Below are 25,495 nucleotides of genomic sequence, written 5' to 3'. Positions count from 1 at the left end.
ACAGTCGCAGCCAAAAAGGCGTTTTTCACCGAGTTATCACACAAACAAAATAAATGTTCACAAGAATCGTCATTATCTCCATAACAAGACCGAATTCAGAAAACTTTTAATAAAATTTTAGTCTCTAAATTAATGTAGTTAGGACCTTTAAAATCGGATTAAACGCATTGCATTGACAGGACTAATTTGTTCCAGACACGGGAGCTATCAGCTAAGCGAAGTGGGTGACCGGTGTGGTGATGGAGTTGGTAATAGTGAAGGCTCGAGCCCAACTGAATCGTCTCGTGTCGGAGAAGCGGAGGCGAGGCGGGGGCGAGGGCGAGGGCGCGCGGCGGCGCCGGCGCAGCATGGCGCACGCGCCTCGCTCGCCCGCGCCCTTACTCGACGCCGCGGGCTTCAACGCCTCGCTGTACAACGCGTCGCGCTTCAACCTCACGTACGACGCTGACTACGACCAGCTGAACGGGAACGCCACGGACGACGATAACCACTGGTTCTGCGCGAAGTGGACCAACGCGCAGCAGGACTTGTTTCAGGTTGGTAAACTTTCTAAGTGATGCTTTTGTTTTTTTCGTGACCTTTGGTTGTCTTAGTTAGACAATTTAAGGTATTGTTCAGATTCATACTAGCAGCATTGCGCTGCAATAATGCGGCGTGACATTGCTGGCGACTGCATTAGTATAAGATATGCTTCGATCTTGATATAAACACCCCGAGCGAAGACGCTCGATGCTGACGCTGATGGTAGCGTCAAAGAATTTGCCCTAAGCATTTATTACATAGTATCTGAGCAGTCAATCGTGGCACTTGAAAAACGGACTAACATGTCGTAGTCCTATAAAACAGTGTCGGCTCTAATGTGGAAAAACGTGCCCCAAATACAAATTAAATTTAATTAATCTAGCAAACTTGAACAAAATTTGCGATTTACATAATTTATTTACCACATCATCTTGTAGACTTTGTTAGTAAAAGCATAGACTACCAATAAGGCAACTTATTCACTTACAACACAATATTAGCATAATATTCTCATGCTCCGACTACGTAAAAATAATATTAGGTATGTTTACCGTATACTGTTCTCTATTTATTAGAACAGGCACTTTTAAAATACGTTGAGCGAAGTCATTATTGCTTTTTCCGGGCGCTAAACAGCATCGATAAAGTTAACAACGTCCTTCGAAAAGTGCTTCAAATGATGGGTTATTGTAAGAGAAAATCAATTTCAATTCTCTTCTAACGTTGAAACTAATTTGTTTAATCGAAGTTGGTAGATTGGATGCCAAAATGTTCGTTGCTCGGCTGTCTATTGACTGTTCCGAACGATTTATGCATGCTGCTTCCTTTGTAGCCACAGACCATCTCATTTACTAGACAGCACGCATTGAAATTAGTACAAAGCGATGTTGTTTTTGCAAATCGCCGCTTCGCTGAAGCGGCGCGGCGCGGCAGGCTGACGGCGTTCGCGTTCGCGTTCGCGACGAGATCGCCCACGTAGGACACTTCTATAGGTATCAAAGGATTGATTTACCCCGCGCCGCATCGCTTCGCTTCGCGTTCGCATGTTGTTCGCCTACGTAGTACGCTGCGTAACAAACCTCGCTTGCTACACCATTGACGAATTTGTCGAGGCGTGTAGTGACTCAATTTTTTAAATCTAAGTTCGTCGTCGTCTAAGTTAAGTAAAGACTCGAGTAATAATATTCTTACCCCTGGAGTTACACACAATGTTCATCACACTTGCGAAGAAAAAACTAAATTTGAAGCGACATCATTTTTAATTACGGCGACGTTTCAAACATTCGTCGGCCATTTTAAATTTTTTTGGCAGTTTAGGCATCGAAGGCACAGACCCATCGGCATTCAGCCACAATTGAAAATTGTGTAAAAATATTTGAAACGGCTATTAAATTAATTAAATTAAATATTTTAAAGCATAAACAAAAAACAAATTGAAAATTGTGCTTCTATCTAAATTGAAAATTGTGCTTGTTATTTTCCAAATTCAAAATTATGCTTGTTATTATTACTCAATGTTATTGTTAAATTCAAATTCAACTTTAAATTCAAAATACCTAATAATTGTACTTTTTTTTTCGGAGCAAAGGAATTTTGTATTAACTATAAGTGGAAACTCTTTTGGCCTATGTTCTTACTATATCTTTTACCTTATTGTATTATAATGTGCTGTATGTTTCCCAAAAAAAAAAAAAAAAAAATAACAATATTTTATAAACGTCAGTATTTTCAAAGTAAAACTTATTTTTACTTACTTGGTTCTTATGGGTTGAAAATGTGATGTCTACCCCAAACTTTAAATGCACTTTTCGTGGGGTAATCACACAAATCTCGGTTTTGACATTTTGCTGGGACGTCAGTTAGCCGCGACCACGACCAGTGAAACCTGTGTCGAAACGTCGGTAAATAAAGGTAACAAAATAAATTCGCGATAGACCCGATTGTAAATGTGATTTTTATGTGTTCAAAACGCGAAAGTTTTAAATGTTATATTGGTTCTTATGAATTAGTGACATAATTAAAAAATTACTCACGAGTGAGTTATAGCTTTTTTTTTCAGAATCTATAACTTCCGCGGGTACAATATAGGCCTTTGTTCTTCAGTACAGGTGCTCATATGATCTTTTTCGAGCAAGTATGATGAAATAGTACATTTCGATGCTAGTGCGGAAAGTATGTCATTACTTCACGAGTAACGAGACGAGTGAAGAATGACATATCCGCACGTGTATCGAACCACGTTTTTTAATACAGTTGCGAAAAAATAAGAAAAGAAAAGTATTAAGGAATGGAATTCGAAACTTTTTATATTATAAATTCTGTGACATCATCGACATTGACATTATGAAGAGGTGTTTTTCTAGCTTTTATTCGACTAGAATAGATTTTGTTATTATTATTGAACCCACTTCAATGAAAGTTTTTTTTTTCAAATGCATGTTCTATAAGACAGAAACAATTGTAAATATTAAAACATTGTACTATTATTACCTAAATATCGTTATTTACGATTATTTGTGTATCGTATATTTATAAAAACAATATCGAATGTTGCCTTTGGAAACTTAAAACATTCTTGCAGTAAGAAAATACGCCTCTTCTTTGACAGGCGTTCCGTTCAATTCAGACAACTTATTAAGAACGGTTTTTCAACATTAAAAAATAAACGTGTTATAATACTTAAAATGATGAAGAGGTAAGTAATAAAATATGAAATATGCATATTTTTCGTATTCTTACATTAACAGTAGGTTTTTATGTTGATTACGACGTTTAAAAGAAACTAATATAAACACTCATCAATAAGTAGTCATGAATTGGAACAAGTATAGATTTAAAAAAAATTGGAAAAGTAAAAAGCACTAGTTCGCGAAAACCAACTTTCCGCACGCTAAACAGCCACGAAAAGTAGCACTTTTTGAGCAACTGTATTAAAAAATAATGTATAGGGTGGGCCAGTGATAAATTCTCTTTTCGTATTGACGTCTACACTTACGTACGTATAAACTTGAGCGCTTACAAAATGTCTGTATCAGGTATGTGTATGGCCTCCGTAAATACGACCACATTTCTAATTTTCGTAAGCAGCTCGGGTGGTTACCGATCCGCCAGCGCAGGGATGTGCATGTTCTGTCGTTGCTTTTCAACATACTCTTCAACCCCTGTGCCCCATCTTACCTAACCGAGAGATTTAACTATCTGGCTGAAGGAAGTGATCACCGCTTACGTTCTAGTGCTAATCTTACGCTTGCTATCCCTTCGAATAAATCTCGAACGTACTCAAATTCATTCACAGTGCGCGCGGTGAAGTTGTGGAACGAGTTGCCCCTGTCGCTCAAACGGTCCCGGTCTGTAGCATCACTCAAAGTTAATCTGAAAAAGCTTTGGCTTTCCCACGAACTGTGATTTGGTTGAGTGCTAATATATATATTTTATTTATATATTGTATATATATATATTTAATATTTATTTAGTACTATATATTTATGTATGCTAGTACATATTTATTTTATTGCATAATGCTATTGATGTATTTTAGTTATTCGTAGACGTTAATATTGTAGTTTTCCTTTTTAAATATTATTGTACGTTCTGTAAGTTTGTCTATCTATCTAATTCGAATTTTCCACTCATTTACTCTAAGGTTAGCTGGAAGAAATCCCTTATAGGGATAAGCTCGCCTTTGTACCTAAATTTATATGAATTTCATGTTAACAATTTTTGTTTTGTACAATAAAGTGATTTACTACTACTACTACTACGTCCTTCGTTAAAATGCATTTATCATTGGCCCACCCTATAGAATACAACCTCAGGTGTGCTGCTCGAATCGTAGTATTTTACAAGTAAAATTGCACCTACGTGACCCCGAGCTCCTTCTAAATGCTTCATAATTGCGGTGTCTGTGTAGCAAGGGCCTGACACTCTTTGATAGAGAAAGATAGTCTTATTGCGATTCCTATAAGAGGAAAGAGAAAATAGTGCCATGCTTTGTCCTTATCACCGACCGGGTGGCATCATAGGCAGTAGCCGATAGCGACATATCGAAATTTATAACAGTGAAAGAGAAAAAATCCTATGCTGCCCAAATTTTATATGAATATTCTTTCTCTTACCCCCGGTCGCTCGGTGGCGCGTCTATAACTACTTGTATATAGTATGTCTATGCTGTACTAGTCTGTGCTTGTAGCTGAACGTGAACAAATACCTGGACCCGAGCGCGTACTATCCAGATGGGTTTCATTGTTTGGAGAAACAACGCTTTTTGCTCTTATTTAATGAATATTTTAGAAGCCATAATAGACTTCCATGTATGTTTTTACTCGGGTAAGACTAAACCAAAAGGAAGTCATGCTTTTAGCAACATAGTACCTATGTGAGATGAATTCTGTTTTAGCGTATTTCACTTTGTGTTTGCTTTGCCATACTCGACTGAAATGGCTTGTACTTAGGTACTGATGATCGTACAAAATACCATGTTTAACCTGTGTTTAACATATCCAATTCCAATATATACTTTTGCTTTTTGCTCTGTGTTGGCATGTTTTTTTATTTTACGCCCGTCTCCGTAACTGACATCCGTCTACCGTATTTTTGACATAGGTTGGGTACAGTGAGAGCTGTCATCTACATACCATTTATAATCTAAAACGCATAAATTCACGATGACAGCTGGCACTGTACCCAAGTTGTGCGAAAAGAGGGGATTTCGTACCGTGCGAAAAGGGAGAAGATACAACTTCTGATGTTAGTGTTAAAGTTTAACGAACTACCATTACAAGCTTTAGTAACTATCGTACCAGTGTATTCGACTATGTTTATTTGTCTGTCTATCTTCTTCATCAACCTAGCCACAAATTTGATATATACGCTAGATGACGCAAATATCACGATCTGTATTAAAACCAAGCGTGCCGACTTTTTCATACAAAATTTACGCATAATATAATTTTAAAATTACTTACCTGTGATAGGAACTATGTCCTTGCCTTTGGGTGGTCGCAATTTTTGGGCTGTTGCAGTTAATTATCAGTCAACGAAGCATTTTTTAATTTTTCACGGACATCCGGCTGCAACAACTGACGCGCGTGGACTGTCAAAGCGACGGTCAACCTCGACGCTTGGTCGGTGTTCGGACACGCGAAGTAGATGCATTTGCGTCATCTATGGTATATTTATATCTGTGAAACTAGCGTTTCACACATACGTCGGCTTTCCTACTCAACCTTCTCCACTTTGCCCGGTCTTCGGCGTCCTCAGGTGTGAGATTGTTCTCTTTCATGTCCGCTTTCACGACGTCCGTATTGTCTGTCTATGTTAACTTAATTTCTAAAGCTCAATTTTTCCATCACTAGAAACAGTGCAATACAAAAATTTATCTATGTGCGTGTATTGTAATTTTGATGTGACGTGTAAAATTATTAATTTATAAATAAATAATTAAAATTGATGGTTATCTTTAAGGATGACGCTAGAACAGTCCGTGTCCGGGCTCAGACGTCCGACACTTTGTTTTGTACAGACAGCCTCATCACGTGAAGCTTTCTATAGAAGACGAAGTGTCGCGCGCCTCGGCCCAGACCCGGACCGTAGCGTAAGTCATCCTTCCTTAACCCTTCCTACATTTTTTGTGACCTAAATTCCATACAATTCCTAATACGAAAAAGATCTTAAAATCCAATTTTTTTAACAGGCAGCGAATCTCTGCTTCGCGATCGCATTCCTCGCGCCGAAGAGCTTTAAGCAGAGCATCCTCGTGCTGCGCGCGCTCGCCTGCGCCGGCGCCGTGCTTATGGGCATGTGGGCCGGCGCTGAGGTGTGCGCACCCGACGTTCTGGCTTGGAGTCTGGCGTTAGTGTTCGTCAATTCTGTACACACTATCTTCTTGATCATAAGGTAATTATTTTTTTGATAGCCTGTAATAAAATGGAGTTGAAATATAGTTTAGAGTACTGACTTGCAGATTTACGCGAGTCTTTGTCAACTTTGATACCCTTGATCTTATCTCTCTAGATACCCTTGTTTTCATCATAAGGTACGTTGAAATATTGTCACTAGTCAATATGCGTTAGGCTGGACTGGCTGGAGTGAAGGTTCGCACCTGACGTGCTGACTTGTAGTCTGGCATTACTTACTTACTGCTTACTGCTAGCCTTTCTCCGCAGACGTCTTGTCTGGTTGCCCTTGGCATAGGCCTCTCCCATATTCCTCCACGAGTCCCTGTTCAGAGCCTGTCTTCTCCAGAAGGCTCCAGCCACCTGCCTGAACTCGTCTTCCCATCTCATTTTTTGTCTTCCATCATCCCTTTTTCCGTCTCTTGGGTACCATGTTGTGATGTCTTTTGACCATTTTTCTCTTTTGTCTCGGAGCATGTGGCCGGTCCACTTCCATTTTAGTTTTTTCATAGTGTGGTTTACGTCGATTATTTTTGTTCTCTTTCTAATGTCCTCCAGTTTTATTCTATCTCTAAGTTTTATATTCAACATGCTTCTTTCCATACTATTTTGGCAGACTTGGAGAGCTTTCCTCTCCTTGACAGTTAGGGCCCAAATTTGACATCCATATGTAAGGCAGGGAAGGATACAAGTGTTAAATACTTTGGACTTAATGTTTGTTGGTATTTGGTTGTTCTTCACTATTTCCTTTAACGACCAATATCTTTTCCATGAGTTCACGATTCTAGTGTCTACTTCTTGTTGTGTCAAGTTTTGAGGTGATATCACTTGTCCAAGATATGTGTATTGTTCTACATAGGCAATGAGGTTGTGGTCTATGTATATGTCTTCCTTTACACTGTTGGTCATTATCTTGGTCTTTTCAGTGTTCATAGATAGCCTTCTTTGCTGCGGTCTGCAAGCTGTTGTAGCATTAGGTTTAGGTCCTTCGGGTTGTCACTCAGTAGAATAATGTCGTCAGCAAACCTTAGATTTGTTAGTTTTGCTCCATTTATGTTAAGACCAAAAGATTCCCAGTTAAGTTTTCTAAATACATATTCAAGAACTGCAGAAAACAGCTTTGGTGATAAGGGGTCTCCCTGCTTAACTCCTTTCTGCATGTTAAATAATTGACCATCTCTTTCTGTTCGTATTTTAGCTGTTGAATTTTTATATAGTTCTTGGATTATCCTTATGTATTTTGTTGGTATGTTTTGTGTCCTCAACGCTTCCCATATGTACTTATGTTTCAGTGAGTCGAACGCTTTATTATAATCTATGAAAGCAAAGTAGTAGATTTTGTTGTATTCTTCATATTTTTCTATCAGCTGTTTGATTGTATGGATATGGTCGACAGTTGAAAATCCGCTTCGAAACCCAGCTTGCTCTTTAGGTTGGTTTTCCTCTAATTCTCTGTTTATTCGGTTTAAGGTAACTTTGGAAAATATTTTGTACAAGTTTGTTATTAAGCTGATGGGTCTGTAGTTGTTGACTAGGCTTTTGTCGCCCTTTTTATGAAGTAGTATAATTGTAGAGGTTGTCCATTGTTCTGGTATAGTTTCCGCTATCATAATGTCATTAAATAATTTTGTTGTCTGGCATTAGTGTTCGTCAGTTCTGTACACAACATCTTTCTGATCATAATGTAAATTACTAATAGAATGGTGCTCATATAAGGGTATAAGGGTCGGCGCTGTAATCTGAGCTCCTACTATCCACATCATCACAAAATTTTCCGGTCATTAGTTAAATAATCGAGCATATGCTTCTCCTATCCAGACGATGTCAAGTTACCATCGCAATGACTAAAGGCGGGACTGACAGGGTCCAACCTTTGAGCAATGTTATGCGTGTCGTGAAAACGAATTCGTGGATCCGTTATAAATGTAGCACTTCGAGAATTTTAGTTGTAAATTCATCCTTCATCCCACAGGTTTCTTCCCCCAGCGCTCTCGCTGGAACTCACCGAGCTGTATCTCAAGCTCTTCAAGCCGCTGAAAGTGAACAAGAAGCACTTCCAAGAGCTGACGCGCGAGGCAAAGGTGCTGCGGCTGGAGCCGGGCGAAGCGTATGCCGTGGAGGACGTCACGCCCGCGGATGAGAGGCTCTCAATACTGCTGAAGGGGAAGTGAGTTGTTGCCATTAATTCCATTCTTGACATATTGAGCCATTATCGACTACACCGACTGACCGAGGGGCTTTCTATACCTACTTCTGTTTTGAAGGTTAAGTGTTAAAGATATTTTTCATTTAATCCAATCACTATTAACACATTCAGTTATCATTGGCCAAATCGAGCTGTAACTCAACTTGTTTAAGATGCTGGACCAGAAGCTCTTCGTAAAAGATGAGGGGATCCATGTTTCGGAGGGTAAAATGAGATGTTTTCGCTATTTTGAACGGGTTTTAGCAAATAACTACGACAAAACTTTGTAAATCAGTTAAAGTTAGGTTAGTCCTAGGTACATTTTGTGTGGCGTAAACGTAAACACTTTCAATATACATCGACACATACTCTTATAGAATAAATAGGTCATGAATATAGCCGGTATCTACTACACTCATCATAATACGTTCCATGTTGGCAACATAAGCCGTCTGCATCTAAAACTTGCCCGCTTTTACTGACTTCGCTGCGGCCATATTTCCCAAAAGGTGTTAGTTACAGTCTGTGCCTTGGAGCACTTTGAGGTGCTTAAAACGTAAAAATAGCACCCCATTAGTGAGAGGTATGTCTGGTCTAGTCTAAGAGGTGAAAACTATAGCTCTGCAGCCTTGCTAACATCATGAATTCGGGCCTAAATAACTTGCAAATATCAGTAGGTATTTACGCGAATGTCAGACGTAGGTAAACTCTAATTTTTGTGTCGGTCTCGCATCGGTCTATTCAGCCATTCAGCTACCAACAACAGCGTCTATCCAGTTTTATGTATGTACATCATAAATCGTCTGCAATAAACGAAAGGCTCAAAGAGAGAATTTGAATTCAAATCCTTATTGGAGCTATAATTTTATTTCATTAGTACGTATTGTTATTATTTTCATTTATATTTTATATTGGCGATCATGACAGAAATTCTTATATTGTTGACATCACAGAACTGTATTTTCACTTAAAATTAGCTACCAAAATACTCAGAAATTACCGATGGGTAGTGAAATTTCACATTGCACAGATGAGCAAACCAAACACAACGTAATGAAATGTATATTTTGTGGCCAAGCCTTCAAACAACGGAATGTTTACAAACATTTGTTGAATGTTTTCATCACGTCAGTTGTAGTGGTTAACATTGTTTACTATGTGTTGTATGTAATTAATTAAGTAGCACTATATTTGCACCTAAAATGTTTATAAACAGAGCTGTATCTAGAATAAGGCGTAGCCTAGGTCACACCTGAAATTAAAATTGCTTCCACGCTTATAGACCGCGAGCCAGGCGCAAATTTGGTCAGTCATCGCCTCCCGGGCGAAAACTCGTATAGCGGTTAACGGCTATGTATGATGAACCCCCGTGAACGTCAGCTGCCGCTCCGTTGGTGGGTTGAGGAATGGCAGCCACCGAAACGCGTAACACGTTCTTTCCACCGCGATAGAACCGGCTGACGATTTGTTTTATTCACAATAGCATCTAAACTATCATCTGACAAAGTATCAAACGGGAGGCGATGACGCCGATGACTGAAAAGAATTTTCTTTTTTACATGTTCATGTGACCAGCTGACGGTCTTTCCACAGCGATACATTCTGTTTATTCACAATAGCATCTAAACTATCATCTGACAAAGTATCAAGCGGGAGGCGGGAGGCGATGACTAAACTTTTTAATAGACTTTATTTGCTGCCATTCCTCAACCTACCAACGGAGCGGCAGCTGACGTTCACGAGGGTTCATCATACATAGCCGTTAACCACTATACGAGTTTTCGCCCGGGAGGCGATTGGTCATGGAAATCTGTTCCTGGCCCGCGGTCTATTAGTGTTAGCACTTTCAATTCCCTTAAAAGCCGACACAGCGCAATATATCAAGAGGGATTTGACTCGCCTTGCATGTTGTCCATACTAATATTATAAATGCAAAAGTGACTTGGTAGGTATCTCTGTTTGTTATGTGAGTAACAGGGTAAGCTGGTCTAGAAGTACGCACTTAAAGTTCTAAAAACTATAAAACATTAATAATGATAGGTAGGTAATCAAATTTGCCATTATTCCATATTAATAACAATTAGCTTGTGGCGAGCTGTTGGGGAGTAACGACGTCTCCGTCTCCGAGGGTCTCCGTCTCCGGCGTGTCTTCGTCGGTCGGAGTGGACCCCAAGGGACCCTCGGCTCTGGCAGCTTGCCTTCATTGGCCAGGGGTGGAAGTGAAAGATGCATAAGACGCGAGTTAATTTCCGCTTTCTACCCAGTGGCTTTTAACAGCCACCGGGTAGAAAGCGGCGCACATCTCTCGACACCCCTGAGCAGCGGAGTATTGCTCTTGGTCGTTTTCACGACGGCAGTTTCGGGGGCCCATCTAGTGGGCGGCAAGTCACCGCGCCTGCCTCGATAACTTGTGACAATATTGTTATGGAAGGTGTCCGGACTTCTTTGCAATAATCCAGTCTCATTCTCCACCCAAACTTCAATCGAGCGGACTGTAGAGTTATATATTAGGTATGTCTATTTGGAAAAGTATTCTTGAGCGGCAGATACATTTGGTGCGTTGCTCTGCTCTCTGATGCTGACAGTACCATTGCTAATGGTTATTAAAAATGTTACTTGTCACAGAATGCGGGTCAGCTGTGACGAGACGCACCTGCACTTCATCCAGCCGTACCAGTTCATAGACTCGCCGGAATGGGAGGCCAACCGCGAGCAATCTGATGACGTCTTCCAGGTACGAATGTTACTTACAGGATGCAGGTCAGCTGTGACGAGACGCACACGTCATTCAGCCGTACCAGTTCATAGACTCGCCGGAGTGGGAGGCCAACCGCGAGCAATCCGATGATGTCTTTTAGGTACGTATGTAGCTCACAGGATGCAGGTCAGGTGTGACGAGACTCACGCGTCCTCCAGCCGTACCAGTTTATAGACTCGCCGGAGTGGGAGGCCAACCGCAAGCAATCCGATGACGTCTTTCAGGTACGAATGTAGCTCACAGGATGCAGGTCAGCTGTGACGAGACGCACGCGTCATCCAGCCGTAACATCAGTTTATAGACTCGCCGGAACGGGAGGCCAACCGCGAGCAATCCGATGATTTCTTCCAGGTACGAATACAAGGTAAGGTAAGGTAAGGTGTACGAATGTTTTTCAGAACTTGTATTAGTTAAATAAAACTGGAAACGGAGCGGCATTATATCGTTTTTACGTTCTGATTTCTCAACACATCGTCCTAATTTCGCTAATAATAATAATAATATTTAAATTTCTTTTGTCTTACTTCATGTAACTTCTATTAAATTAGGACACAAACTAGAATTTTTCGTAACATAATAATATATTATATCGTTTAGCTCTAACTAATACGCAGAGTACTTATACTGGAAGACGTTGGCCACCTGATTAAAAATAATGATATAATTAAAAAAAACTTATAAATAAATAAATATTATAAAACTAAACCAAACCAAAAAATGTAATAGTAACAATAAAGTTTTTTTGTGATTAAAAATAAAGATGATAAGATTTCATTGAGTCACTTTTAAACACGTATAATTTTTTTATGCCGTATCAGAGTGAGAAGCAGAGAGAGCGATATGCATTGCATAAATAATATTGATATCATTTTGACATAAATCGCAATGCATCTCGTACACACAAGTAAGAAGAACAATAATATAATATTAGTAGGAACGCGATTGCGATCACAACATGTAACTGATGTATTCCAATGACGATAAAATAAAAAATAAAATAGAATATCGTGATTCCTGATCATGTTTCTCGGGTCATTCTGTATAAATTACACTTGGTTGCACAAACAAAGTCATTACGTTGCCAATGTTTTATGCAAATTATTTCCGGAGTTCCTAAATTCATATTAGAAGGCATGGGCACGCCTTATGACAAATGGTGGGCGCACTTGGGCAAGTTCCAAATCTCGAAATACCTTTTTACGTAATTCGTTTTGATTTGAAATGGTAAGGTATTTATAGTACCGGCTCTCTAATTTGACTGGCAAATGGGTGCTGGGATAAGCTGAGTGCTTAAGGGATGATTGGATTATGATTCGGGTAGATGTTTGTGTTATGTTAGGGTCTATATTGTTTCCCATATAGTTTTGTCATAATGTAATGTGTTTCCACATTTTTGTTAGTCATAATTTGGTTTTTCTCAGAAACGCGTAACTCTTCAGGATTGCCATAAGTTAGTATAGGTTTAACTAACATAGGCTTACACTAACACTATGGACATGGTCTGAAATTAAATATATTGATTGATTGATTGATTGACTGATAAAACAAACCTAACCTAACCTATCCTATCCTGAGGAAAATCCTGAAAAGTTAACGGTCTCAGAATTATGACTAATGATAATAATATATGACAATCATTACATTATGACTTTCAATAATTATGTCAAACAAAGGGACCCCGTTATGTTATGGTTAGGTGGCCACTATGATAGGCCCACTTTCTGCATAATCACACCTACCGTAAACTGGGGTTACTTTTATTCGCGGGGTATCATAAATCTCCCATTTTTAAGAAATATGGGTTTGATTTTTAAAGGACTGCTTAAGAATTTTATGACGTGGTTGGCAGCCTTCACAGAAATACATGATGAAAGAGTTCAAAATCGAATCCCTTAATATGTAGTTTGAAAATCGATATTCACTATTACCCCATAAATCAAAGTAACAAAGTAACCACAGTACCGTAAAATGTGCCTGCTTTGCTTCTAAATTTGCTTCAAAATTCGTATGTGTGAAATAAACAGTTTTTATTAATAAACCCACTTATATCAATGCTGCAATGTTATTGGTAGTAGAACTTACCTACATTAAAATTTAAGGTAAGTAGGTATAATATAATCCATTGTCTTTTGATTTGACCTCTGGGCTAGTGTTCATTAAAATAGATCCCTGGGGAGATTACGGGTAAGGCCCGGAACGTTACGCAATTTAGTATTTTAAATTAACTTCATTAATCTACACGATCTACTAAGCAACTCTACTAACTGAGCAATATTTATATCCATACTAATATTATAAATGCGAAAGTCTGTCTGTCTGTCTGTGTGTTACCTCTTCACGCTTAAACTGCTGAACCGATTAAGTTGAAATTTAGTATACATATATAGTAGTGGACCCGGTAATGGGCGTGGAACCGGTTATGGGTCATAAAACTACAAATCTTGTAAAATAAGTATCTTAAACTAGTTTATAAACACTGGTAATATTTGACCATAAACAAGAGTCATAGAGCTGCTTAAGTTTGACTTTTTATGAAATTCGGTTATTATTTAAGGAATTGGCGCCAACCCAAAAGTTGTCGTGTCACTGAAAAAAGTAACAAGTGAGAATTCTTAACAACTTTGCTAAGAGAGGTGAGTTCATATATTTAATTTTAATTAATTATTAGTTGGTGTAAACTAGAATGTGTTTTGTTAATTGCATTCACCATGAGATAAGGTATACAACACACTATTTTCTGACTCCAGAGATGTAAAAAAATAGTAGTATTTTGCCCAATCCCATCATAGGAGCCGTAAAACTACATGCCTCCTATGATGGGACAATTTACATAATGATGCTTCCCATGCCGTCATTTCATGTTTAAACAATAAAATGTAGTATTGAAATTTGTCAGGAGGTATGCTCGGACTTCAGATAAAATTAATATAGTTTTTACAAACTATTATTAACTTGCCCTATTAGTTATAGACCGCGAGCCAGACGCAAATTTCGTCAGTCATCGCCTCCCGGGCGAAAACTCGTATAGTAAAAGTGCTAGTTTCGAAAATGATGACCATTTTGGAATCCAAGATGGCGGACATGCACTGTCATAAAAGTCGTCATGGATGTCGTTTTATAGGTTTAAGGGAGTGTAGATTTCAAAAATTATGTCCATTTTGGAATCCAAGATGGCGGACATGCACTATGTCATAAAAGTCGTCATGGATGTCGTTTTATAGGTTTAAGGGAGTGCAGATTTCAAAAATTATGACCATTTTGGAATCCAAGATGGCGGACATGCACTATGTCATGAAAGTCGTCATGGATGTCGTTTTATGGGTTTTAGGGAGTGCTAGTTTCGAAAATGATGGCCATTTTGGAATCCAAGATGGCGGACATGCACTATGTCATAAAAGTCGTCATGGATGTCGTTTTATAGGTTTAAGGCAGTGTAGATTTCAAAAATTATGTCCATTTTGGAATCCAAGATGGCGGACATGCACTATGTCATAAAAGTCGTCATGGATGTCGTTTTATAGGTTTAAGGGAGTGCAGATTTCAAAAATTATGACCATTTTGGAATCCAAGATGGCGGACATGCACTATGTCATAAAAGTCGTCATGGATGTCGTTTTATGGGTTTTAGGGAGTGCTAGTTTCGAAAATGATGGCCATTTTGGAATCCAAGATGGCGGACATGCACTATGTCATAAAAGTCGTCATGGATGTCGTTTTATAGGTTTAAGGGAGTGTAGATTTCAAAAATTATGTCCATTTTGGAATCCAAGATGGCGGACATGCACTATGTCATAAAAGTCGTCATGGATGTCGTTTTATAGGTTTAAGGGAGTGCAGATTTCAAAAATTATGACCATTTTGGAATCCAAGATGGCGGACATGCACTATGTCATAAAAGTCGTCATGGATGTCGTTTTATGGGTTTTAGGGAGTGCTAGTTTCGAAAATGATGACCATTTTGGAATCCAAGATGGCGTACATGCACTATGTCATAAAAGTCGTCATGGATGTCGTTTTATGGGTTTTAGGGAGTGCTAGTTTCGAAAATGATGGCCATTTTGGAATCCAAGATGGCGGACATGCACTATGTCATAAAAGTCGTCATGGATGTCGTTTTATAGGTTTAAGGGAGTGTAGATTTCAAAAATTATGTCCATTTTGGAATCCAAGATAGCGGACATGCACTATGTCATAAAAGTCGTCATGGATGTCGTTTTATAGGTTTAAGGGAGTGCAGATTTCAAAAATTATGACCATTTTTGAATCCAAGATGGCGGACATGCACTATGTCATAAAAGTCGTCATGGATGTCGTTATATGGGTTTTAGGGAGTGCAATAAGCGGCCAGTACTGTAAAGTGGATACGCCTATTGGGGAAGATGTGGTAGATATTTAAACATAGAGGATTGATCTTCAATGTATTATTTTTTTCTCACAGGTTAGCTAATTGACAAATCATCTATACAGAATGACTGCCTCTTCAGGAATGGCGATCACGCACCCCCGTTCCATTTGACAGGGCGATACGATTCTAAATTCAAAACGTGTCTGTCACCAGTTACTGATAAAAAAGGCTGTAAAGGTTACAAAACCTTTACAGTACCTATCAAAAGAAGCTATGTGTATGTAAAAAACGGATTAAGCAATATCAGACTAATTTGTCGCGGGGCCCTCTATGACATTTGGTCGAGCACCGTTCACCCATCTCGCACCGTTAAGAAGTTGTTATACAAAATAAGTGGTAACTTTTCCAACTTGGATTTTTTCAAAAAAAAAAATTTTATAGCAATCCATGGGACCCCGAGTTTCCGTGACCAACATTTAGCGCGCTAGGACAAACTTGAAAATCGGGCGCCATTTAGAATCAGCCATTTTGAAATAAAAATGGCGGCGTCAGAAACTGCCAGGGTCCCTCGAGCAAGCCCCACCTAATTTTGACCGTATGGCTGAGCCGTCGTAAATTTGCCATCTTGGATTCCAAAATGGTCATTGTAATGTCCTGTATTTACCACAGTAAATCATACGATGTAATGTATTTCCAACGGCTCGTCAACCCAAACATCACGTGATACGACTGCTCTGCTCGCGGTCTATCATCGACTAACACCTAACTGTCAGTGACGTCACTATGACGTAAGTGCTCGAGACGCCAATACACTAGTCATCATTTTCGAAATCGACACTCCCCAAAACCCATATAACGACATCCATGACGACTTATGACATAGTGCATGTCCGCCATCTTGGATTTCAAAATGGACATAATTTTTGAAATCTACACTCCCTTAAACCTATAAAACGACATCCATGACGACTTTTATGACATAGTGCATGTCCGCCATCTTGGATTCAAAAATGGCCATCATTTTCGAAACTAGCACTCCCTAAAACCCATAAAACGACATCCATGACGACTTTTATGACATAGTGCATGTCCGCCATCTTGGATTCCAAAATGGTCATAATTTTTGAAATCTGCACTCCCTTAAACCTATAAAACGACATCCATGACGACTTTTATGACATAGTGCATGTCCGCCATCTTGGATTCCAAAATGGTCATAATTTTTGAAATCTGCACTCGCTTAAACCTATAAAACGACATCCATGACGACTTTTATGACATAGTGCATGTCCGCCATCTTGGATTCCAATATGGTCATCATTTTCGAAACTAGCACTCCCTAAAACCTATAAAACGACATCCATGACGACTTTTATGACATAGTGCATGTCCGCCATCTTGGATTCCAAAATGGTCATCATTTTCGAAACTAGCACTCCCTAAAACCCATAAAACGACATCCATGACGACTTTTATGACATAGTGCATGTCCGCCATCTTGGATTCCAAAATGGTCATAATTTTTGAAATCTGCACTCGCTTAAACCTATAAAACGACATCCATGACGACTTTTATGACATAGTGCATGTCCGCCATCTTGGATTCCAAAATGGTCATCATTTTCGAAACTAGCACTCCCTAAAACCCATAAAACGCCATCCATGACGACTTTTATGACATAGTGCATGTCCGCCATCTTGGATTCCAAGATGGTTATCAGTTTCGAAATCCAGTCCCTAAAACCTATAAAACAACCATGATCATAATTATTCCTAAAATTAATCGAGACAAAATTATTCGATGTACATACGAGTTTTCGCTCGGGAGGCGATTGGTCATGGAAATCCGTTCCTGGCTCCCGGTCTATTAGTGTGGGTCAAATTTTGGAAGCTGAATTTGCCAAATCTTATTTCCTATTCCAATATTTTATACTCATAGGGATGCCCATTATAGGGGCACCATTACTGGATCCACGCCCATTACTGGGGTACCATTACTGGAGCTTTGCCGACCATGACTGGAGAAACAACACATAGTTTTAATTTGTTAATTATGTGGAAACTAATTGCTGAATTTTTGATACAACACGCCTGAAACATAAAAGACGGATGGGACAAAACTTCTAACACGCAAGGCGGTAACATTTTACATGTATCAGGGAAATATCACAAATACTCCAAATTTCCTCTTACAAGTCCCATGACTGGTGCCGTTACTATAGTTTGAGTCCCGGGGAAGGACATAGGATACTTTTATCTCAGAACTCACCCCTCAAGGGGGTGAAAAGGGGGGTGGAAATTTGTATGGGGAATCAATAACCGCTGAACCGATTTAGATGAAACTTGGTATGGGGATAGTTTGAGCTGTGGGAAAGGATATAGAATAATTTTATCCCCGAAATCATCCCTTAAGGGTGTAAAAATGGGATGGAAATGTATAGTGTGGACCAATTTGGGGGTGAAAAAAGAATGTATTAAAAAGCAGATTTGTTTAAGAATTAAGGTACCCAAATTACTAATTCCACGCAGACGAAGTCGCGAGCAAAAGCTAGTAAATCATATATACCTAAATTACATATGTAGGCAGTTCTCGAAAACGGCTTTAGCAATTTCAATGACATTTATTTTACAATAAATAATTTTTTTTAATTTTTTGAAGATTCGATCTTCCATATAAAATTTGAATTACGTGCCTTTTGCTACTGAAGTTTTATAAACCGAAATAGATGTCATATATTAAAGAAAAAGTGACGAAGCCCTCCAGTGGTGAAGGCCGGATAAAAAACACAAATCAAAATATTTAATAAAATAATTTGATTTGTTCCCAAAGTTGCGTACTGAATTTTTGTTTTCATCATTAGGTTAGGTACATTTTATTTCTAAAAAATAACGATAACAGGTTTTGTTTTACAAAAGAAAACTACTTTTAAAGGGGCCCACTGACTATCAGTTCGCCGGACGATATCGGCCTGTCAGTTAGAACAAAAATTTGACAGTTCCGAACAACTGACAGGCCAATATCGTCCGGCGGACTGATAGTCAGTGGGCCCCTTAAGACTGACCTAGATGTAGTTAGTTACCTACAGTAATATTAGTACAGTAGTAATAGTATTTAAATTTTAATTTCTAAAGTTGATTGAATTTTAATTTTAATATTTTATACTTGGTATGTGATATATGGATTCAGAATTGTCCGAAATAAATGTTTTTTTATTAATTTTTTATTTATTTATTTTATTTAATAATTTACGAACTGCGCTGCGACTAACAGGTACCCGGCATAAAATGTGCCTAATGTGCTCCTGGCATTGTCAGATTACTTTTTTTTTTTTAATTCAGGTGTCCGTGGTGGCCGAGGAGGTGTGCACGTGCGTGTGCTGGCCGCGCATGCGCCTGGAGCGCGTGCTGCGGCACCGGCCGGCCCTCAAAGTCGTGCTTGATTGTCTCATAGGTCAGTACCATAATCAATGATCTAAGGAGACATTACTTTGACAACGTACGCATACGCCATAACACTTATAAGCGTTTTTGGCGCCACGGGCACCACTACTTAAGACGCTTTTAAGGGTTTTTGGCGTTGTGAGGGTTAAACAAGTCGTCAAAATCAAAAAAATGCGTGGCCGGTTCACGCGATTAATTATGAGGAGTTAAGGTAAGTAAGCGCCATCGACAATAAGGTCCCTTTTTATAGAAAATACCACATATATGATCCCAGAGGCAAACCCATTATAGAGTTTTTTAGGGCTATCTACATCATATCATTTACCATGTATTTTTTTTACCACGTCGGTGGTAAACAAGCATACGGCCCGCCTGATGGTAAGCAGTCACCGTAGCCTATGGACGCCTGCAACACCAGAGATATTACGTGCGCGTTGCCGACCCTTTAAAAACCTGTACACTCCTTTTTTGAAAAACCCCATACTGTATCCCCTCGGGAAAGCCTCGGGAAAACCGCGGGAGGAAATTTTATTTAAAAAAATAACCCTACGAATCTGTAGAAAAAGGGATTACTTTAAAAAGTTGAAAAGACTGCTTAATGATGATTCCACTATTGTATAGGTAGAGTAGACACAATCTGTTTTTAGGGTTCCGTACCCAAAGGATAAAAACGGGACCCTATTACTAAGGTTCCGCTGTCCGTCTGTCCGTCTGTCCATCTGTCCGTCTGTCTGTCTGTCTGTCACCAGGCTGTATCTCATGAACCGTGATAGCTAGACAGTTGAAATTTTCACAGATGATGTATTTCTGTTGCCGCTATAACAACAAATACTAAAAACAGAATAATATAAATATTTAAATGGGGCTCCCATACAATGAACGTGATTTTTTTGCTGTTTTTTTCCGTAATGGTACGGAACCCTTCATGCGCGAGTCCGACTCGCACTTGGCCGTTTTTTTTTTGATTTAGCACTGTCATCATTTTTCTTCGTTTTTTGTACGAGATTTGAATGTGCTCGAATTTAAACGCAAGTACCTAAACGTTATTATTTGCAAATAAGAGCAAACGCGCATGACCGAGTAATTGTTCATGTGATTGCATGCCGATGACGTGGCAGTTTTCATACACTTGTTAATCGAACCACAAGAAAAGCTATTGAAATAGATTACAATCTAAACTGTACGTTAGCTTGGCTGGGTTCAGATGTATAATTTGTAAGTAAATTGGGGTACTTTCCCATTTGCGCAAGGTTTAAGTTTCCTTTTGAAAGAGTTTTTTAGCTGTAGGTAACAGCGCAATATCAACATTAAAATTCGATTTGAGCTCTTAGTATTCTTCGGACATGTCAGAAAAAATATTAGTTGGTAACTTGGTACCTAGAACTAATTTTGACATATAGTTTATATTAAAGCGGATTTAAAATTCGGGATGGGAGGTTGAGAGCATCTCTGCTGCTACACGTGCTACGAAAATTTTCAGGTGAACTGTTGCGGAATTACGCTTGTTGATCTTTAGTTTTTAGGGTTCCGTGCCCAAAGGGTAAAAACGGGACCCTATTACTAAGACTCCGCTGTCCGTCTGTCCGTCTGTCTGTCACCAGGCTGTATCTCATGAACCGTGATAGCTAGACAGTTGAAATTTTCACAAATGATGTATTTCTGTTGCCGCTATAACAACAAATACTAAAAAGTACGGAACCCTCGGTGCGCGAGTCCGACTCGCACTTGGCCGGTTTTTATGTATTTTTATATTTACGTACTTAAGGGATCTATTTAAATTGTGTAATTTGCTAAACAATAATGATAAAAAAAAAACAGTTTTCACATAGTTAACTAACATGCACCTTAATTGCATACAGCTCAGGCCAAAATTATAGACGCAAACAATTTTGAAAGGATGTATTGCCATAAAATAACTTTCAAAAATAAAAATTAACTTCTTGTTCATCAATGAATCACCGACAGAAAGAGAAAGGAACAATTAAAAATAGTGTTACTCTTGGGGTGTAAATAAACTAACTACTACCTACCCCTATGTTTTGGGTTACGATATAGCCGCTGTAGAAGCAAACATCGTTAGTAAAATATCAACTATCCCTTTCACGTTCCAGGAAAAGACATAACCCTCAAGCTGTACTCAGTAAGCGAAGGCCTAAGCGCAGGACCGTCAGACCGCGACGCCGAAACGTCGCATTTGACGCGCTCGGCCAGCGTCGACGCTGTACATGAGGGTACGCGGGGACGCCTGCGCAGCCTCGCGTGGCGTACGCGCTCCACCAGCAAGAGTAAGTAGGCCTTTTGAAGGAAGATAATACCTCCCAACTCCCTTCCTTAGAATTGGTAGTCATCATCATCATCATCATCATCAGCCGATAGACGTCCACTGCTGGACATAGGCCTCCCCCAAGGCTCGCCACTCCGACCGATCCTGTGCCGCTCGCAACCACCGAATTCCCGCGACCTTCACCAGGTCGTCGCTCAACCTCGTTGGAGGCCTACCGGCAGTTCTTCTTCCGGTACGCGGACGCCACTCCAGAACCTTCCGGCCCCACCAGCCATCAGTTCTGCGAGCAATGTGCCCCGCCCACTGCCACTTAAGGTTTGCAATTCTGCGAGATATGTCGGTGACCTTAGTTCTACTGCGGATATCATCATTTCTGATTTGAATTGGTATGTATGTGGTGATGTGAATTGGTAGTAACAGTAATAAAACACTTAATTGGACAAAACAAGTACCATAACATAGAGAGAATACAATAAATGTTGTGCAAAGGCAATCTTTTCCCCTTGGAAATGTTCATCTAAATTTTTTTTAACAAAATGGAACTACTGCACAAGATAATCATGGTAGCCATCATTTAATGGCCACCAGCAGTTCGTCAAATATGGCTTTCAAAGAACAAATGCATAAACTACAAAACATTACCCAAATCAATATAGGTGTGTTACTTGTCCGAGTGAGGGGTGATGGGGTGAAGCAAATGAAGACGCGAGTAGTCTATCTATATTTGTTTTTCTCCGTCCACGTATTTGCGTTCGCTATTCGTCTCACTTTTCATATATAAATGCAGCATGAGGACCCTATAGACTATACAAAAATAATTATTATTCAGCCGGTTCGACAAATCGAGGAACCAAACTAAATAAATAACCAAAGATCCCGACGAGTGTCTCCTTTTTAAAGTCACAAAAATGTCTCTTTTACAGGCAGTTCATACTTCCAGCCAATGGTGGCGCGCCAGTTCCTCAAACAGTCGCCGTTCGGGCGCGGCGTGCCGCGGCTGCTCACGCAGGCCTCCTCAGCGAGCCTGCAGCCGCCGCGCCGCCGCAGCCCGCCGCGGCGCGCGGCCTCCTTCCGCCGCGGCAGGGAAGTCAAGTTTGCTGAGGCAGCGCACGAGATGGTGTGACAAGGGCCGCGGCCCCAGCAGGTACAGCTTTTTACATACAATTCTGTGGCGAGTTTCGTCTGCGATCTGTGAGGTCAATTTACTACGGTACTCTTTGAGATTCTCACTCAAGATTCCTCTGCGAGTCTACAACGCGGCCTCCTTCTGTCGCAGCCGGGAAGCCAAGTCCCCGAGGTGCACGAGACGAAGTCACAAGAGCCGCGGTTCCATTTGGCTGGTTCATACATTTTGGCTGGTCCATTTTCTATGGGTATATAATTTTTTTGCGATTTCGTGGTTGGCCTCATAGTAAAAGTTGCTCATTATAATCCCAAAACCTCCCTGGCAACGGAAATGCACTTATTTTTTAGCCATCCTGTATATGTATAGAACTCGCGGTCTCTATTAACGATGCGTGTTACAACTTTCTCATTTTATTTTTATAACCCTATAGGGAATATTGCATATTCGAGCGATTGAAATGCAGATAAAGACAATATCAAAATCCGTTTTTCGCGGTAGGGCCTCAGTAACTGTTGTCGAGAGTTTCTCATAATAGTCATGAACGTCAGCATCAGAAGGTTAGTCGCCCAAACGGAAACGATATATTATGTAAGTTCGAGACAGTTTCCTTAGATCACGAGCGACGAAAGGTAGGTAGGCAACTGATGCCAAAGATACCGATGTGTTCTTTATTTAGAAGACGAATTCTCAGCCTCCATTCAGGTAACCAGATTTGTTAATATCCATATCTGTTCTTAATATAACTGATGATGTTTTGTTATTGACTTCAGGAGCTGGAGCCGCTGGTGACGCCTCACTCTTCGCCCCTCACACCCGCGCGGTACCCCTGACCGAGGAGCGAGCGAACGATTTGCACCACGGACTTTTAAAGGCTATCGCAGTGGAACTGTGAGAAATTATGTTATAGAACAGACGGAAATCTCAAAATTTGTTACATTTTGCTTATAAAGATATGTCCACGCCACCAGTAAAGTTTCACATTCAATTATTTGCTATTCAGATCATTGAACTATGATTACTACGTACAGAATTGGCACAGATAACCAGTACTTTGCGCCATGAGTTGATGTCCGCCGACCTAAACGCGTAAGCGCCATGAATTTCACGGCGCTTACTTCGTTTTTGTCGCGTGTTACAGGTTGCGATTGCGAAAATGTCATTCGGCGCGATTCGGGAAATTAATTAGAGATTCACTATATATGAAATAGTAAAGATATGTGACGTTCCACAGCAAAAGGTACCTTATGGCGGCTGGTCAATATTAATTGGAGCGGCGTTAATAATAGCGTAAGCGCCAACCGCCATAAGATACCTTTACCCGTAGGACGTCACATATCTTTACTATTTCATATCTAGTGAATCTCTAATTCATTTCCCGAATCGCGCCGTTTGTTTAGTATGGCTTCTCTATCGTAGGTAATAATTACTCAATGATTCAGATAAATGTTAGTTGAACATGAGAGCGTACTGGTTTCTGGCTGGTTTGAATGACTGATCTATATTTACTGTAGTCATTTTGGTTAATACATAGATGCAAAGTTGATTTTATGAGCAGTTACGTTTAGATAAATACCCTATTTTAGAATCGGAAAGCTGCTCTATTTGTTTTAACAGCGATCCCTACCTTGAAATGTTGATGGTTGAAGATTAATTTAAAATATCCATATTCCATTATTACAAAGAGCTTCCTGCAACAGACGACTGTTGTGTACCTTTAGTGTAAAAGCTGATTCGTTCGCTCGAAGCCTAGTGTGACGTGTTTAGCACATCGAAATAGAATAAGTTAAGAACAGTAACACCAAATAAATTACTTAGAAATAAGCTTGACGTGTTTGAGACGAAATATGCTATGTTGTAAAATGTTTTAGGAAAACTTTTCTGTGCTATGATTGGTTGTCATGACAATTTTAGACATCTACATTCTGCTTTACCACGCAACCCTATGTTTCTTTCTGAAACTAATTTAATTATAAATAAAAACACTTCTAATGTCCTTATTATATAGGTAGGGGAGACCGAGGTTAGTTGTGACAGAGGAGATAACTTGGAACCTATTAACTGTTAGCGAGTTCGCAACAGTGCGCGTTTGTTAGCTAGTAACTTGAACTAACAAACGTACGCTATTGCGAGCTCGTTATTAGTTAATAATCCGAAAAAATCGACGATGTCACAACTCTCTTCTGTCACAACTCACCTCGGTCTTCCCTACTCTGCTTAGTACAAAAATAATAACACATAGGGTTATGCGTGGTAGCGCATCACTTAAATTCGAATAGATTTGTGGAACATGTGTTGAGCGTTTAGCGTTACTTTTCCATACTTATTATATTTCGGTGGTTTAGTGATTCCCTAGTGATATTTGTTAGACGAGTGCGTCAGTGTGTGTTAGATTAGGCTAATCGTAAACGTGTATTTAAGTTTCCACCACAAATAGCACCCTGACAAATTACATGAAACAGAGCAACATGATAACACCTATAGGATAACTATGTAAAATTATATAATTTTCTAGAAATCGATAATAATTCAAATGGAATTCTAAAAAGTATTAATAATAAAATCATTGTTTATTAGTATTAAGACGTTAAATCGTGATAAAGTTATAAAGTTAATACAAGGATTTATATTCGAAATAGGTTAACATTATGACCTGATTGTTTAGCAAAGAGTTATATTTTTGTGCCCGTTTGAGTTTTTATCATTCCAAAGTAGTGTGGCAATTTTTTTATTTTTCTTGCTAGAAGAGTATAATAATATAACAATTATACTGTGCTTCGTACAAAAATAGCGTCCCCTTTACACCCAAAATGTTCTCCAAATTCTCTTGAAATTGATTAATTTTCAAACATAGATTTACTGAACTATTTTGGAAAGAGTGGACAACGAAAATAATGAGTAAATAACGTATTTGCGAGGGCAATGAATTAGAGCGTTTCTTGT

General features: G+C 39.4%; 1 protein-coding gene across 1 annotated transcript; it reads left to right on the top strand.

The window, feature by feature from the left end:
• Window positions 1-216: 216 nt before the first annotated feature.
• On the top strand, window positions 217-23,592 carry LOC134742701 (blood vessel epicardial substance-A-like). Its single transcript, XM_063675891.1, has 8 exons — window positions 217-536; window positions 6,215-6,417; window positions 8,389-8,583; window positions 11,227-11,335; window positions 19,044-19,155; window positions 21,257-21,434; window positions 22,330-22,573; window positions 23,326-23,592. Exons 1-7 carry the CDS (start codon window positions 240-242, stop codon window positions 22,550-22,552), a joined length of 1,317 nt encoding a protein of 438 aa, XP_063531961.1. The 5' UTR covers window positions 217-239; the 3' UTR covers window positions 22,553-22,573; window positions 23,326-23,592.
• Window positions 23,593-25,495: the final 1,903 nt, after the last annotated feature.

This window comes from Cydia strobilella, chromosome 7 (assembly GCF_947568885.1).
Source record: "Cydia strobilella chromosome 7, ilCydStro3.1, whole genome shotgun sequence".
NCBI lineage: Eukaryota > Metazoa > Arthropoda > Insecta > Lepidoptera > Tortricidae > Cydia > Cydia strobilella.
Note: the sequence above shows the minus strand (reverse complement) of the source record. Positions and strands in the feature narration are given on the sequence as shown.